At 42.1% G+C, this 17,198-nt stretch overlaps 1 protein-coding gene across 8 annotated transcripts in view; it reads right to left on the bottom strand.

Moving 5' to 3' along the window:
* pak1 (p21 protein (Cdc42/Rac)-activated kinase 1) overlaps nucleotides 1-17,198 on the bottom strand; it is a 44,824-nt gene that overhangs the window by 6,527 nt on the left and 21,099 nt on the right. For 4 of the 8 annotated variants that reach the window (XM_088639163.1, XM_088639159.1, XM_088639158.1 and 1 more), the window contains exons 2-13: nucleotides 16,252-16,468; nucleotides 12,733-12,827; nucleotides 11,693-11,840; nucleotides 11,347-11,384; nucleotides 9,796-9,909; nucleotides 7,253-7,430; nucleotides 5,408-5,471; nucleotides 4,752-4,800; nucleotides 2,365-2,477; nucleotides 1,768-1,885; nucleotides 1,302-1,401; nucleotides 448-644 (exon numbers count right to left, since the gene is read on the bottom strand). In XM_088639163.1, coding sequence (XP_088495289.1) covers nucleotides 448-644; nucleotides 1,302-1,401; nucleotides 1,768-1,885; nucleotides 2,365-2,477; nucleotides 4,752-4,800; nucleotides 5,408-5,471; nucleotides 7,253-7,430; nucleotides 9,796-9,909; nucleotides 11,347-11,384; nucleotides 11,693-11,840; nucleotides 12,733-12,827; nucleotides 16,252-16,444 — 1,407 coding nt within the window. In that variant the 5' untranslated portion in view covers nucleotides 16,445-16,468. Of the gene's footprint in view, nucleotides 1-447; nucleotides 645-1,301; nucleotides 1,402-1,767; nucleotides 1,886-2,364; nucleotides 2,478-4,751; nucleotides 4,801-5,407; nucleotides 5,472-7,252; nucleotides 7,431-9,795; nucleotides 9,910-11,346; nucleotides 11,385-11,692; nucleotides 11,841-12,732; nucleotides 12,828-16,251; nucleotides 16,469-16,922; nucleotides 17,033-17,198 lie in introns of all 8 variants that reach the window. The other 4 variants (XM_088639160.1, XM_088639164.1, XM_088639161.1 and 1 more) reach the window with 3 other exon arrangements.

Genomic DNA, 17,198 nt, shown 5'->3' with positions numbered 1-17,198 from the left:
AGCTTTACCAAATGTAATAATTATCCTAATAAAAAATTAGCAGAGCTTAAATACATGTTAAATTCATAATAAATACTACAGTAATTGTAGGACTTTACCTTGAAAAAAAGTTCACCACCTGAAATTTGATGACCAGCACACTTCTTAGACACATTCTTGTCAATCTTGTCCACTCATATTACGCCAATGCAAAAAAAGTGAGGAGCACCTCCATGTTAGCACTTCCAAAACAAAGCACGTGGGACAACTGTGTATTCCTCTGCGGACCACCACGTTCAGTTGTGTTACTCCGCGACGCAAAGTGTAAAGGTGTCAGGGATGAAATTGCGGACAAGAAAAAGCCAGTTTCGTGTTACACAGACATCTTTCCCCTATTTATCAACCGCATATGAGCCAATTCTCGTTTTGGAAACTCGCGTAATAGCAGAGATCACGGTATTCCCTTACCCTCAGGGGGTTCTCGTTAAGATATGGTGGCTCTCCCTCAATCATTTCAATGGCCATAATGCCCAGGGACCAGATGTCTACTTTGGGCCCATACGCTTTCCTGGTCACCACCTCAGGAGCCATCCAGTACGGCGTGCCCACCATGGTGCTGCGCTTACTTTGCTCCGGAGTGATCTGGGCACAGAACCCAAAGTCCGCTGGGGAAACAGAACCAGGAGACAGTCAGGAGTGGCCTTTGCCGAGTAGGTCCTGCTCTCAAACACAGCGGTGCAGAAGGCAGATATAACACAACCAACGTTTCCAGCAGCTTCCACATCCAGACAGCATGGGACATTTCACACTTCTTTTGTCTTTGTATTTTAACAACTCTTTAAAAATCATTTCCAACAGTAAAAAAAACATATAAAGCAGGAGGACAATTTGCTACTTTATGCAAAACTCCTGAATTCACTGGAGAAAATCTTTTTGAAATTAATTACGTTCAAGTACACGTTGCCTTAAATGTACATTTTCAGCCAATAACATGTATTTTTAATCAAAGAAAACATTTTATGCAGCAGACAATTTTAATTTTTAACTTTGAAGGCAACAGGACTTGCTACACTGACACCCTCTGCTGTTGGAAACATTCAATTGCTTACATATTCCTTTGCATTTTTTCTTTAGTTGAAACCAGCTTTGAGACTTTTACATATTAAGAATAAGTGCAGAATGAAGACGCACAGAACAAAAAAGGGGGTAGGGTCAGGGTTAGGCTTAAGGGAACCTGATCAAGCTGGAATGATCAATCAGAGGACTGGTAGAGATGGCTCAGAAAGGCATTTTTCAAAGTCCGAATCAAACAGCCGACTTACTGAGCTTAACAGAACCATCCATTCCCAGGAGAATGTTGTCACTCTTGATATCCCTGTGAATCACCTGGTTGGAATGAAGGAACTCCAGTGCTTGCAGACACTGAGGGCAGAAAAACACATATCACAAAATAAAAGACCACAGTGTGGGCCAAGCACTAATAATGAACTCTCACATACCACAATATGGACAGAGACAACCCCACAATTAAAAAAATCGAATCATGTTCAGAAGACCTTTTAAAAGACCTTGAACTTTTACTGAAACCGAAAGCACAGGGATCTTTTCCACCATTCAGTTCTTGGATATGACAGTGTGTGTTTTCGACGAGGTGTATTCCCTCCTTTACCCAGAAGGCCAGGCACCGCTGTAGCTATCCTACCTGCTCCAGACAGCAGCTACAGAATCAGGGCCCAGGCAGCCAGAGGCAGATCTAATGAGCAACACGTGTCGATAAATATGACTCACTTCACGGCATACAGCGGCTATCTGTGCTTCATCCATGCAGGTTTCCGTCACCACATCGGTCAGGGAGCCTCCCGCAAGGTACTCCATAACCACCCACAGCTCGTCTCCCACGAGATAACTGCAGGCGAATCACAGAGAGGAAGAATGGGCACACCTCCAGAAACTGACACACGATCGCTCAGCCATTCATTATGAGCCCCCAGTTTTAAAACTCAAATGCTGGCCATGTGTATTAAATGGGCATAAGGATGATTTGTCCCACAATAGATGGTACTAAGGCACTAAAACAAGAGCAAGATGATTCCAGGATGTTACAAATGACCAAGTCCTAAATGTGGCAATAACAAGAGAGGTGGGGAAAGAGGTCGGTATTCATAAATTATTTAGAGTATTATTGGCCTTACACCTCATTTCCAATTCAGCACGGTCTTAAGGGGATTTGTGCACAAAATTATAAGTAGGATGTGCGGACTGTGAATGTCTGAGTGTGAAAACTAAACCCTCAATTCAAGAGGAACAAGCATCTGCAGGAGTATCAGCAAAACGTGGAGTGAGTGTTCATTTGCTTTCTGTAAGCGTTTCCATTATTCTTCTTACCTGTCTAAATAATTGACAATATTAGGGTTTTTGTTTTCCCTCATCACGAGAATTTCATTGATGATCAGCTCCTTCTTAGGCTGCTGCTGTAGGTTCATTTGTTTAATGGCCACCTGACAACAAAGAACACTAAGTCAGGCAAATCCGGGTAAAAGTTAGGTTGATTATATACATGTTGAAGAGTGACCCAGCGTTTCAACATACATGGACTGAAATTCAGCTTAGGTAAGAAGTTATGACGCCCAGTATCCCACAACAGGATGTGACAGAATGTACTCGATTACAGCCGTTCCATTATTGATCCTAGTTTTGAAAGTCCGCTCCAGCACGCCTATGTAAAATCATGTCCTCATTAATATTCATAGCTTTAATTTGACAGAACTGCAAATGTTTACAAGGCTTGTAAATGGTTTAATGTACACAGAGGATTACAGCATCATAGCATGATGTTGCGCAAATAAAAGATACTCCATTAAATTTTCAAGATTTCAACCACCAGTTCTAGGATACTCATGTGATCTTATATGCCAAGAGTAAACATTGCTATAATTAAATCTTCATCTCTTGACTATTCCAGAAAATGTCGGACTTTGTTAACTAAGCAGAATGCAGAGCACATAAATGGAAATTATGTATGAGGGTTTTGACTTGGATATTTGGTCAAGCTATCCAACTGATGGATGTCTGTTTCAAGATTTACTTCCGTGATGGGCTGGCTTTTTTTTTCCACTATTAAGAACAATATATCCGAACCCCACAGGATAATCATTTAAGACTTGAATCTGAAAGTTGAACCTTTCAACACTAAAGGGTTCACTATTCACATGCAATCGTAACTTGGGAAAGCCTTTTGAATGGTGTGGGTGGAGTCTGGTTTGACATTCCAAGGATTAAGGGGATTCCCTCGTGACTTAACCAGCACAGAGAGCTCATGGGGAGTGAAGGCTATGCCCTGGAGTCCAGATATTACTGGTTTAAACCTGGCCCACATCACCTCGATCGGGTTTCCCTAAAGAGCAGAGCACCTGCTCAAGCACCACCAGGTTTGGGTGGGTCTGACTCGGCTTGTTATCCACCCAGAAGCTTTCCAGGAGCCACCACTATTCCAGTGCTGTCCATGACGGCTGCACCAGTCCTCCACTGGCTCCACCACTGTCTACTGGTGCTTAAGGCTTACAACGCAAAGGGGAGGGTGACTTAAATGGGAGACTGCAGCTCTATTTTTAGATTTCAGGGGTCAGAAAGAATCGGCACTGATGAGCCGAAACCTCATCAAACCTTAGCAAAGTGAAACCTTAGCAAAGTGAAATGTATACAGGAGCTTGTAAAACCTCCAATTTACATCCCAAAATAGATGAAACACCTATGTGTGGCCTCCACCATATTCTGCAATTCAGAACGAGCCAACAAATCTTCCGGTGATGTGAAGCAGCCCTATTACATTGTAAACAAGCAGGCTTGTGAATCCATCTCTTTTAATCCAGTAGAAATATTGCTCTCGACTTCCAGATGGTTTTGCCGTTAACTCATTAACTCTGCATGCAGGTCACAATGGCAACTTTTCTGCGATGAAATATCTGCCCCACACTCTGTGCTTATTCGCTCATACATTGCAGTACATTAGTCATGACGGTGACTAGCGAGCAGGAAGGGCGGCATCACGTCATAATTCGTGGGAACACTCGCTCATAACAAGACCAGGGGTTTGCGATAACATGGCGACTTGCAGTACTTCACAAAGTTCGAATTAAGCACAAACATCGGTAACTTTGTAACATTTTTCTATACTGTCAATGAATTTGTTTTGTTACCGGAATTTCATAACCGGTCTGAGAAATTGGGAGCGCAGTTGCCCCTCAGCAGGGTGCATATTGAAGGATGCGTAAACGTGGTCTCCACCCCTCTTTATGCAGACACGAGATCTGTAGCAATAAGCCGATTCATTTGACAATGGACAATTCCACATTGGTAGATATAAAAAGAAACAGTAAGATAAATCTCTATTTTGCTTTACCAGTGGAGGACTTTACTGCTATTAAGAGGATTCTTTTGATATTTTAATAAATCACATATACCACTAACTGCAACTTATTTTTTTATGCATATAGACTTAACCATTGTAATCACTTAAGACCACAGTATTTGTGAAATTCGAAAAAAAACTTTTAAAAAATGGATATTCAAATTCTGGCTGAGGATACATACAGTATTTTAATTAAAGTAAATTAATTAAAGTAAAACTGAGCTATAACACTTCAGTGTCACAGAAGAGAAGTAAATGGCTCTTGAGATTACCCATGGTTTTTACAGATGCTTGTGTGATAATACTTCACAGTATGTTACTGAAAACTTTTCATGAAAAACTGAAGGCATATAGGTCTTCTTACCTCTTGTCCAGTAGCTATGTCTATTGCTGTGTACACTGTTCCTGACGCTCTGTTGGCGAAGCAAAAAAATAATCAATACAGTGCTTTCTGTTAAAAAACTAACAGGATAACACTAACACTGGGAGACTGACATTAGTTTCTTTCTTGTTCAGTGTTTGCAGACAACAGTGACTTGTTTACTGCCTTGCTTATCTAACACACTTGCTCATGCACTGCTATTCTGCTTACCCACGCAAAATCCACAGTTTCTAAGATAGACTTCTTCCCTTTGCTCCAGCAGAAAATGAATACTGCTGCTACTGACCCAAAATGCTTCATTTTTCCAGGTCTAAACAGCCATATTTCTTGAACAGTCCTGGCACTGTAGAAAGTGTGAGACAAAGCTGGGTGGGATGATAAGTGTAATTGTACGGAACCTTTTGGCATTAAAAATAGCCAGAGGAAATGCTGTAATTAAAGAAAGTGACAAACAAAAGACCCATCATTCTCCTTCATACACAAGCATGTGGATGTGCGCGTGGATTGTTATAAGTTAAAAGCCGCAATTTATGACCCTTGTTTAACAGACAATACAATCACAACATGCCCCACGTGTTTTACAGTTAACGAGAGCGCGAAAGAGGTGGTGTGAAATACGGCAAAAACTCCATACATACCCCTGGCCAATCTTCTCAAACCTCGTATACTTCTTTTTGGGATCGCCCACACTCACGATGCTTCCTGCAACAGAAACAAACAGGTTGTCCAAGGAAGAGTGACCACAGCACCAGAAGGCAGACGTTGAGGTTCAGGGCTCTAGAATGAATTCAGTCAAACTCCTTCACCAAGACGGATGTATAAAGAGCTCTTAAGGGCCAGCAGAGAGTCTTTGTCAGTCACTCCACATCGAGGGACAGCTGGGAAAGAGGGGCGATGGGAAGAGATTAACAAATTCATAGCATGCAGCCCAACTCACAACGTGGAAAGTTGGGAAAGTCAAGGCATGTGGGGTGCCTCAGTGTGATTTACCAGAATCTGAATATGCAGCAGTCTAAGTAATATCCTCAAAGCAGCCAATAGGTCTGACCCACAAACTTCAAAATCAGGTATGAGATCTGAGCTTTGAAAACAGGAAGCAGGGAACTGCTACCGCAATCAACATTAGCAAACGTGTGTATGAGCCGATTCCATTCCGTAATCACACCAGACCATCAAGCAGTCAGATTAAAATATCAATTGATAAATCTGGCCCTGTATTCATTCATTAGGACTTCAGACCCATTGTTTTCTATGACAGGCATTACTACCGCAATACCACATGTACTTTGTTAGAGCTTATTTGACAAAGCCCTCTTTTTACTGACCATTATTTTATTCACTCCAAAACAGGGTGGTTAACCTATACAAGCTCCAACTGAATGTACTGGTGTCCAGGCAATGAACCCACTGAGTTGTCTCCATTAGTTTTGAACCCCACAATCCTTTCTATGGAACGGAACCTCAGTGCACAGCAAGGTACTGCTGCACTGATGTTCTACAAACTGGGGATCTGACTGCCACTTTCCATCATGTGGAAAGACCAGTACTGTAGAAAACACAGCGGCAGTACTAATCCAGTGACGCAAAATGGGCAGAATAGTTTTCCCCCCATTTGCTTCTGCAGCACATCCGGAATTAAGGACACAGGGGTTTGGATGGATGCTGGGAAATGCATGGTTTTGAGCTGCAGAAAGTAGAAATTGAATCCCAGAACTCACAAATCGCACACTCAAAGGTAGGTGTGACAGGAATCAAGAGGAAGCTGGATCACGAAAGAACATTACAAAAACGAGGGGTGTGAAAATGCTCAGCCTTGTAGGCAGCATTACGTCTTACCAGTAGAGGGCGACCTTAGCCCATCTGTAGCATGGAGCATTCAATAAAGAACAAATTAAAGAAAAACTGCAATAGGTCTTTTTTTTTGGAATAGGAAATGTTTCACGTTTTTTAAAATCTCCAATATTTATACACGTAGTTGGCACTGCATTTCCCTCAACCGTTTGCCATTATTGCAAGTTACCAGTGTTGCCAAAAGTTACAGTAAAGAGTCATCTGCATCAGCAAAAGTATACTAATACAATTCACAATAATCACAGTGGATTGCTTGTTTTACCCACAGGACTGCAAGCTCGCCTGCAGGAAGTACACCACAGTAAAAACTTCCATGAGGCCTCATTTTATAATTTAGCTTAACCATTAAACTCATTATAAAACCATTAAACGGACTTATAAAATCATATCGCTCACACCCACTAAATCAATGAAAGCAACAGGACATGCTTGTCAAATGTTTTGCAGTTATTTCTGTGAGGACAAACAGCCTTCAGTGCTCTAGACAGAGTGCTTCACTCCGAACACTGGAAGGACAGCTTGAGCTGGGGAGGCAAAACCCCACGTTTTACCATTTCCCCCTAGAAAACCAAAGCAGACCACATTTCGCCACACCCTGCGCTGAAAACGTCACGTTTTCGACATCAACGTACTTAATTTCTCCAAAATCTCCTCGTCTGACATCTTGGTCTTCTTCTTCTGCTTGTCTGTGCTGCGGGGCAGGGGGCTGGAGGGGGCGGGGCTGCTCTCCGCCGGGGGCGAGATGGGCGAAGTCGCGGCATCTTTGGTGGGCGGAGGTGGGAGGGGCTCGATCACCGAGCGGGTATATATCTGTCAGACAGGAGGAATAAGACCCTAGGTTACTGTTGTGTGATCCTGCTGGTATGGCGCCAATGTACTGTACAGTAGCTGACAGGGTCCGAGAGTGGTCCCATTGCATCAATACACAGGGTGCCGTTTCCTTTCCCAGGTTACATTGGTATTGTGCTACCCTCCCTACGTGCTTTTGCTGAAGTTTAGGATTGACTTTCCAAGGAAGCCAGAATTATACTGAAGGGAAATGTATTTTCCCCCAACAGCAAAACAATACAAGTTTGGTCAAGAGACCAGAAACAGCAAAACACTTCAGACTTCAAAGCCTCAAACATAAGAGCATCATATTTCTAGTTAATAAGCCTGCCATCTTAAGAATTTCCTTTGGATATTTTACTTTTAAGACTAGAAACTTGGAATTAAATCTAATCCAAAACTTAATGCAGTAAGGAGTGGCACATCATTTATCTAATAGCACTGCGCAAAAATCAGTTTGCAGTCTTTGACTGCTGGTCCTTAACTTCAAACGCTTCTATAAAAGAAAATGTGCAAGGATACCATAAACAAATTGCTTCTATTTCTGCTGCAGTGAATCTGATATGAAAATTTGATTAAGCAAAGTACAGAAGTACTGGATTAAAGCTGTCAAAACAGCACAGAGCTTTTAACCATATTACTGTGAAAGTCAAGAAACAAACTGTTGATCTAACAGAACAAACCAGTAAAATAATTTTGTTATAGTAATATTTGAAAGACAACGTTACTACCTAACAGTGTCTCCGAAAACCATGGCTGTGTGTAGTGTTTCATGTGAAAATGTATTGTATTCACTCCTCCTTTAAGTACATAATGAGTACCATGCAGTATATACATAGAATATCCGCATTATGACTCAACTGCAAGCATACTTTATGATTTACAATAATACTAATAACACTTGCAATTCAGCATTGTGCAGGACCCAGAGCAAGCAATGGGTACAAGGCAGGATACACCCTGGCTAGGACGCCAGTTCATCACACTAGGGCAACTTTTCCTGTCAAGTAACCTACCAGTATGTTTTTGTACTTTGGGAGGAAACATGAGCATCCGGATACATTCACATGAACAAGGGGATAATATACAAAACTCCACACAGATAGCACCCCAGGAATCGAATCCAGGGCCCCAGCCTGTGACCCAGCAATGCTCACCACTGCACCACTGTGCAGCCCAAAATAACAATGGTAACAGTTTGATGTAGGATTGACCAAAAGTTATAACCGGAGCTTACTACTGTAAAGGTACAGTCAATTCCTCTTCAGGTGTTGTCGACACCTTATTTCACAGTGAGCAAAATGACGTCAAAGATGTTAAAGCCAATGCAGCACGTTTATCCTTACTGCTTTAGTATAGTTAAGGGGATTCCTGTGCTTGCTTTGGGATAACCCCAGCTGGTTATGGCCATTCCTTGAACTAGCCTGGCAGAAACCGAAGTTTTAAAATTCACAGTCCAGGAAGTACACAAGCATTCTGCCAAGTGCCCCACTTCGGTCACCTGCGCGTACCGGCATATCAGTTCATTCAGACATATGAATTCCATAATCTCAAAAAAATGCTTCCTGTTCATTGTTTTCAGTGTTATTTCTTCATTGCTTTTATTTTCTAAGAGGCAGGGAAGTAAGCAGGCGCTCTGTAGGAAGTAGTTCTCAGTGTGATCACAGCTTCAGAGCAGTCTCACTGGAGCTAAGGTTCTGTGAGTACAGGGATATATGCTTTTGAGGACAGAAAACAGGTGGGCATTCTACACAGGAGGAGAAAAATAAAAATGAAAAAGTGCAGTTATACTTCATCAAACTGTCATGAATCCAGATAATTGTCTCTAAGATATGGAGTCTAGAAATCAGAACACCGTGCAGAGACTACAGCCGATTGCTGCAGGTTTCCCTGGGTGACCGAGACTCGGGAGAGACTAATAAGCAACCCCGCCCCTGCAGAACTGTCACGCCTCACGGAAAATAACAGCAGCTGCCAGTGTCAGACCCACAACTAATTCAGAGAGGCTGGAAAGCAGAGGCAACAAACATTTCTTTAACCTACACAGCAAGGCTCAACTGCAGTGAAGGCTTTACCTAAAATGTGAATGGACAAAACACACCTTTTCTTGAAAATGTTTTTTACTGAACTGGGAAGCGGTTTGAAAACATCTGCCGCAACTAGCATCCTACACTCAATAAACAGAAGAAATTATGACAAATCATTTATTCTGACAATGTTTTGGGGCCTACTCTCCATTACCTGCATATACAAAGGATATACATACGTAACGACTAACAACAAGTCTGATTTTGTTTTGATGACGAAGTGAAGAAATTCAACAGACGCCTCTGGCAGGGATACTCACCGATTTGGTGTGCGCAGGCCTGGGGGCGATCTCAGGTGGTGGGACTGCCTCATCCTCATCATCGTCCTCCGATACAGGAGGGACCGCAGGGGTCTCTGACACAGCTTTTGTATTCTGTAGCAAACGGAGAGGGAAACTCCGTGAAATATTTCACAAAAAGCCTGCTTCTGTGATATCTTGAATGCTTCTGATTATAAGGGCATGCCTCAAACTATATCACCCATGGCTGGGCCAGATTTGCTAATACAGCATCGTGCAGCATGGTCACAATGATCATACAGTACGTCACGTTAAAAACGCCAAGCAAAGTCACCCTCAGTCTGACTTCTGTATTTCAAGGATTCTGTTTGGGTTGAGGGACACGACTGGCTGTGAAAATGTTTTCTTCTCATTCTTAAGATATCAGGAACTATTTTTGTTACTTCAAGGATATGGTTAAAGAGAAGCCCAGCCACTATAAAACATTGTCACATGCTTAGAAAGAAGAAGAGGATTGCAGGAAGGTGGTAAATTGCATTGCCAATGTTATGTAGAATCTACAGCAACTGTTTGTTCTGTCTGTTAAAAGATTCAGCTCTATTCTTTATACCCTTTTTACCGAGCACTCAAAATCAGTTCAGGTTAAATCAATTTATAGCTTTTCAAAAGGGCAATTATCAACATAATGTGACAACAGGTAGTGTAGATCAAACAAGGTGATCACTGGATCTCAGCGTTTCCAATGTTACTCACTAGTTGAATTCAAGGGCCTGCTCTAATGATATAGCTCTATGTTTCAGTCTTTACAAACCAATCCTTGCTTACTGCTAATTTCATGACTTACTACAGATATCCGTGTGCCAAGATGGTTTTTTTCACCCTAACAGTTCTTTTAAAGAGAGAAACAAATAAACATACAAATATATAGTTGTTTTTTTTTAAGGAACCAGCACAAAATACGAATGTGATGTCAGTGCAAGGGGCAGGGGTTTACAGTCTATATATGCCAAAGAGCCCAATGAAGAGCTGACTCAACGGTACTCTGATGTGTACAAGTCAGAAGAAAAAGTGGTGTTGTTTCACACCAACATGAGGACTAACAAGCAAACGCAGCTGTTTGCACAAGCCAGGCCATCTTACAGTATGTGGCATTAAAGCAACACCTTAGAAAGCAAGATGATAGCTGCTCTCTTTCTATTAACAGCTTAAACACGCTTCAGCTGAGCAGCCCCTTAATCATCTTGATCAAATACCGCAGGGATGACTTTCCTCATGAAAGGGGACACAGCAGCCTGCTGGTCCTGTGGGGGAGTTGCCAGATAATTATGGGAAACTGACACAAGGAGACGAACAAGTCCACTAGCCTACACCTGCACATCTGAAACTAGATACAGGGGCTTAGCGTGCCTAGCTGATTCACGGTCTCTCACTTCACAGCATCACAGTCGACAGCGTGCGAATTCCAGCAAAAGAGCTGGAAACAAAACTAGGACAACACATCCAAGCATGCAGCCAGATTAGACCGGAACACACACAAAAAAAATGGATGCGTCCATCTTTCTAAACACTCACCAGAATGCTTGAAGAGTTGCAATTGTCCGAGGTTTTATCTGTTGACGAAAGAGGATATTTCATAACAAATACAAATACAACTGTATGAACAAATTCGTACAAATAAGATCATCGATGACTTCGACTAACAGTGTAGAACTGCTTTGTGCTACAAAACTAGATTTGAAATGGAAAAACGACTTTGTTTTATAAGTGCTCGCCTACAACCGAAATGCCAGAAAAAAAGCAAAACAAGACATACACCAATTAACCTTATCTCCACTTTCATCCTAAATCCAGGAAGCAAGCAGCACTGCTGAAAGGGCGGGACCCTGAACCTGGGTTTAAAATGGCGTGTTCTTCCTACCTGTGAAGCTCATATACTTTTGAATGTTGGACGTCTCTTTTGAGTCATAGAACTTCAGGACCTCCAGCACAACATCTGGGTGCTTCTTCTGCTCCAGTTTGGTGATGTTGGAGGTCTGCAAGAGCCGAGCCCACTGCTCAGGCATGCCCTTTAAATAGAAACAGTGCGTGGTTAGGAGAGGGGGAGGCTGCAGTTAGGGACAGTGGCGGATACTGTACCTTCTACTGCAGCAGCCTCAGAACTGGGTCAGCGCTCTCATCCCTGCTTTGCCTGACAGGAGCCAATTTTTATTTTGGGATTTTATCTACTGGCATATTGAAATATGTAAAAGAAACGCTAACAACCTGCTTGCTAGCATGAACTGAAATGTGTACAGATCCCCATCCGCAAGTCGGTTGCTTTTCTCAGACATACAGGATATATATACAAACTGTTGTTATATTACTGCATTAAGAGCGAGATTGTGCCTTACAGCAGGAACCAGGGAGAAATTGAGACATGGGAACAAGACAAAGCAAGAGTAGCTAAAAGGAATCTTTGGCCTGGTTTCTAAAGAAACTATTAAATCCCACCCTCATCATCAAAAAGCGTGGCTTTGGAAAAGAGCACACCTTACTAAATAAGAGTGACCCCTCAACATCACTGAACAAAACGACCCTCTCCATCCTTACATGCAGACTGACGTGAAGCGAAAGCAGTAGAGGGTCTACACTGCACGCAGATTAGGAGGACAGCATACAGCTGACCGGGACTACAGCTCTTCGACATGGCAAATGTAAATACTAGGGAACACGTAAAAGTAGCCCTGGGCCAGATTAAAAAGTGAACCAGGAGGAAGACACAGATTGTAACGTGTTTGAAAATACCTGGAATGTAAAATAGGGATTTTTCCTTTACCAGCCATGTAAATTTCCCCGCCCCATATGTCACAATAGCGGCAGTGGGAGGCAGGGACAAACTAACTTTATTGCACTTGTGAGGGAAACAAACCACCCTGTGCTCTACAGTGGAAGAAATACGCTATGGTGGCGGGTACTTACTGTGAATTCCCCAGTGACCGCATCGAACCCCACGTGTATCGTGTGCTCAAAGTCTGAGGGCAGGGAAATTTCAGGCCGTTCCTTCTTGTTTCTGGCTGTAAGAAGACAAGTGCAGTTTAGTACAGAGTACAGGAGAGGTAAAATCTACACGGGGAGCTGTCTCAGTCTGGAATAAATGGAGGTTAATTGCAAAGTGAGCAGAAAAAACATGTCTGGGCTGTGGAGCTCTTTTCTCTTATTTTTCAGAGGGGAATTAACTGCCACTTGTTCCTGAGCACAAAGTATACTGAAGAACGTGTTCAAACTCCACTTTGCCAGAGAACAATTATTTCAATTCTTCAGAAATTTAACTAAAATAAAAATGTCAATATCTGTGTAACATGTGTGCGATGTTTTCTTCAATTTTACATCTCACATTCATGTGTAAGATTAACGTTCACGTCTCATCTATATTCCTCTGCAAAAAATGTCCAGGTAAAAACTGAACATAATTAATTCCTTTGCCCTCGTCACCAAGATATGCAAGCAAGCCCGGTTTAGGGCAAAACCATTATTTTTTCAATAAACAGGTGGATGAGACCCTATGATCAATTAGTTACTAAAAACAAAACAAGCTAGATGGACCAAATGGCCTTCTCTTTTTTGAAAACTCTCTTATATGTCCAACTACAGGACTTTTCTTTCAGAAAGACATTTCCTTGTGAGCCACAGGACAAGGGATTTTGCGATTTCTTGTGAGCAACAGAGGTAGGTTCAGTGGGAACTTGACTGATAAAGAAAGAACACCAGGCACTGAAAAAAGTCCTCTTTGCATATTTTATATTTGGGGATGTCACAGACTGTTTTACGGATTGACTGATCTATCAAAATATTAATTACTTTACATCTAAGGGAGATGGAATTCTTGGAAATTGATGAACTGGCCAAAGGCCTTAGGAACCTAACCCAGTGAACCTCTTTATGAAACTATCATTACCATTTCATTCAATTTATCAAATCAATTTGACGCTTATCCTGAGGAAACTTCCATGAAACACAAACAGGAATCAAACACCACACAAACACATGCCACATGACACATTTGCCATAGACAGGCAATAACTATCTGACTGTTCAAACAATATACAATAATTTTTAATGTGCGACTATTTCATAGCTTGGAAGATATGAGGACTGACTTCACCAATTGAATCAAAAGGAATCTTATATTGTGCAACTGGAACTGTACTGGCCAGAGTGGGCATTAGAGTTGGCCACCAGTGCCATCACCCCTTCTGTTAAGTAAAGTGCCATGGGATCTTTCTTGTCCAAGCAGTTATAGACTTGGTTTAATGTCTCATCCAAAGGAGCACACTGTCCTCAGCACTCATAATTGGGATTTTAGAAAATCTGGTCCAGAGCAAATGGAAGAAGTCTCCTATCCCAGTAGTGACCAGCCTGGTCAACTGTTCTTAGTTTCTTGAGATCTGAATAGAAGGTGGAAAGGCTGTGGTCAAACAGATGCAAACTAGCAACAAAAGTCTCAGAGGGAAGCCTTTGCTATTACTGACATTGGTGCTTGTACTGAAAAACACAGTGAATCAGGTAAACTAAATATTTGCTTCATTATCTCAACATATTTCAGGCTAGAATGTGCTTCTGTGAGAACAAAGACTGAATAACAGCTCCACAGCTTTTGGCCCTGCATGATTCATGAAAGGTTCAAGGAACTCCTAGCCATTTTCCCCCACAGTAAATAGACTGCAGTGGTATTGTCCAATCTGCAGTAATGGACGATGTTTTAATAGTAATAAGTCTGTTGCCATTTCAGTTATTACTCATCGAACAGCATTAAAGTTTTCAAATACAACAATATGCTGAAACACCTTCTGCATGCTGCAGCAAAAAATAACTGCTCTTTAGAAAACCACTTTTCGAGAACATGAAAAGAGGCAGACATTAGTCTCGACATTTATTAAAAGTCTGTCTAGTAGGTCCCATTCAGCGGTATGTGAAATCTAATAAAATCCAAATACCCAGTGGGACTGAGGTATTGTGTTTCACTGCTATCATCTCCTCAACACTGTTAAAATTAACCCCTTGCCTGTGTGGGTTTGACTACTTTTCAGGTCCTTTAATTTGTCTGCCTGCCATGAAAAGGTATTAGGAGAGTTCAAAGACAAGCCACGTAACCAAGGAAATAAGATCTGGATGTGCAATAGGACACAGTGGGAGATCCCTGGTCTGTACTGACTCTCTGAACTACTTTGCAATAACCTTATCAATGTAATGTACCATTTCGTTTCAAGACAACAGGAGATGACTTAATAATTTCATTTGCATTTCTAACAGTCTTAATTCCAAAAGATGCGTCTTGAGGACAACTATTGCCAAGTTTTTAAAAGGCCCAACTGACATCCAAACACAATTGGATAAGCTCTTCATTGTGATTTATCATGCTTTTGCATGTCACTCAGCTTCTTTCAGGTTTTAAATTACCTTCCAGCACCCCTATAATCATCTTCCGTCCATTTGATACTAGAATCCGATTTGACACAAGATTTCTGAAACAAAACCACATGCCTGTCTTGTGGTAAAGAGCTTTTCCTCCTCTTGCTCCAACAAACACTGCTTGTGGGCTTATATTTCAGAGGCCCAGATCAAAGAGACAGATTTCTTTGCCTTTCCGGTACCACAGTGAGGGAGATCCTTCCCCTTCTGTGCTCTCCTGCTTGACACATTTTCCCTGCCATTTGTTGGACGACAGCAATCACAGCTCCTCTCATTTCCCTTTGTGTGCTCTTCCTCCTCAGAGTCATGCTCCAGAGGAGCTTTGCTCTCTGTGTGCGACACTATTAAAGAAGGCAGCAGCTGTTTTTTAAAAACTAGTTGAACGAGGTTGAAACTCAAGCACACTGACCAGGGATAGAGGGCTTAGGCTCTTCCAGTGACAAGGTAACTGCTCCAACAAATGCACTAATTAACTGATCCTTAATTTCTCAGCTGTGCAGATCCGAGCTGAAACTCATGACGGAACTGAATGGAAAAGGCAGGACAATCTACACTAAATACGAAAGTCTGATGTGTAACTTTCACCCACCCTTTGTGAAACACAGCTCTCGAGAATGGGCTTTCACTGACTAGACATATGCAGCATAAGAAGAGGTCTGAAACTAGATCATTTAGCCCATCCAGCTCATTTGGTTGTTTGCATGCAGCTTCTCCTGCCCGCAAAAAAGTGTCATCTAGTATTGGACCTGTAATGTTTGTTTGGCCAAGGAGCTGAAGTTTTGACTTAGCCCTCACTTGAGTGTGGATATATATATAAAAAAACTTGAAAGTGAATCTCTTCATTGCTTCTGAATAAAGAAATACATTTCTGAAAACCAGACTGGCTGCTTGTTTCAGAATACGTTGTGCTTGTTTCTGCTGCTATTTCCATCTTCAGACATCTGATATCACTGTACGAGGGATCTGGCTGTTACAAGGAACACACCCCAGTCTGATCTTCCAGGCTCCCCGCCAAGCCCCCCAACTCACTCTTGTCTCCCGCCCCAGTCAAGATGGAACGGATGGAGCGATCTTTCTTCTTCTTCTCCTCGGGGTTGGGAGGCAGGGGCTTGGAGCCATGGTTCAGGGTCCCCGTGTCCTTGCTGATGGCTCCGATCATAGTGCTGGTGTTTCTCATGGGAGGGGCAGGAGGCTTGTCTTCAACTTCCCCATTATCAGACATCTTCAAGGACCGCAACCTCTCCTGCTGTAACAGTGACCAGAGAGAGGGAGAAGCCATTACAAAACTGGGAAGAAGACAAACCCCACAGGAATCACTGCTAAATTATTAGGGACACGTCATATAATAAACATGAAAGCAATGGGCCTTTTAAAAACTCAAATTCTGACAAAAGCAACAACAGTTTTTGGCTGTTACTTACATACTTAGTAAGCCGATTTTTTTGGACAATTTATCCACCGACTTAAAGCTTGTATTAAGTAACACTGATAAGGAGGAACTGGTGGGTTTTTTTCTAGAATCCTTCTAGTTTGACTGCATACCTGGCTACAGCTGTATTTAAGCATAACTCAAAACCAGTGCCATGGGAAAAAATGCTGCTGTCTAGTGTTCAAAGCGCTGGCATATGATGTCCCAGCACTGCATGTCTGGCCTTACAACTGGGACACATTCACTGATCCTTCTGTTCTGAGGTCCTCACCTTAAATAAAGTTTTTCTTCACCTCCAGATGCCCAGTCACTGTTTACCCTGTGGTCAGTCTGCACATGACAGAGGGGCCAGTCTGAGAAGGAGTGGCATCAGATATTCCACTGTTCCCCCAAAACACACCATTATGCAAGTTAACATGTTAGTTTTGGCTGTTAATGTGGTTAAACAGCAAGCTACACTAGGCTTTTTCACATTTAATAACTAACCACACAAATATGGCCTGTTTGATTTCTCCTGAGGACAACTGTATGACTGTATCCATATTAG

The sequence above is a fragment of the Lepisosteus platostomus genome, chromosome 7 (genome assembly GCF_059453375.1).
Source record: "Lepisosteus platostomus isolate fLepPlt1 chromosome 7, fLepPlt1.hap1, whole genome shotgun sequence".
Taxonomy (NCBI): Eukaryota; Metazoa; Chordata; class Actinopteri; order Semionotiformes; family Lepisosteidae; genus Lepisosteus; species Lepisosteus platostomus.
The sequence above is the reverse complement of the archived record's forward strand: the minus strand, read 5'-3'. Positions and strand labels throughout refer to the sequence as shown.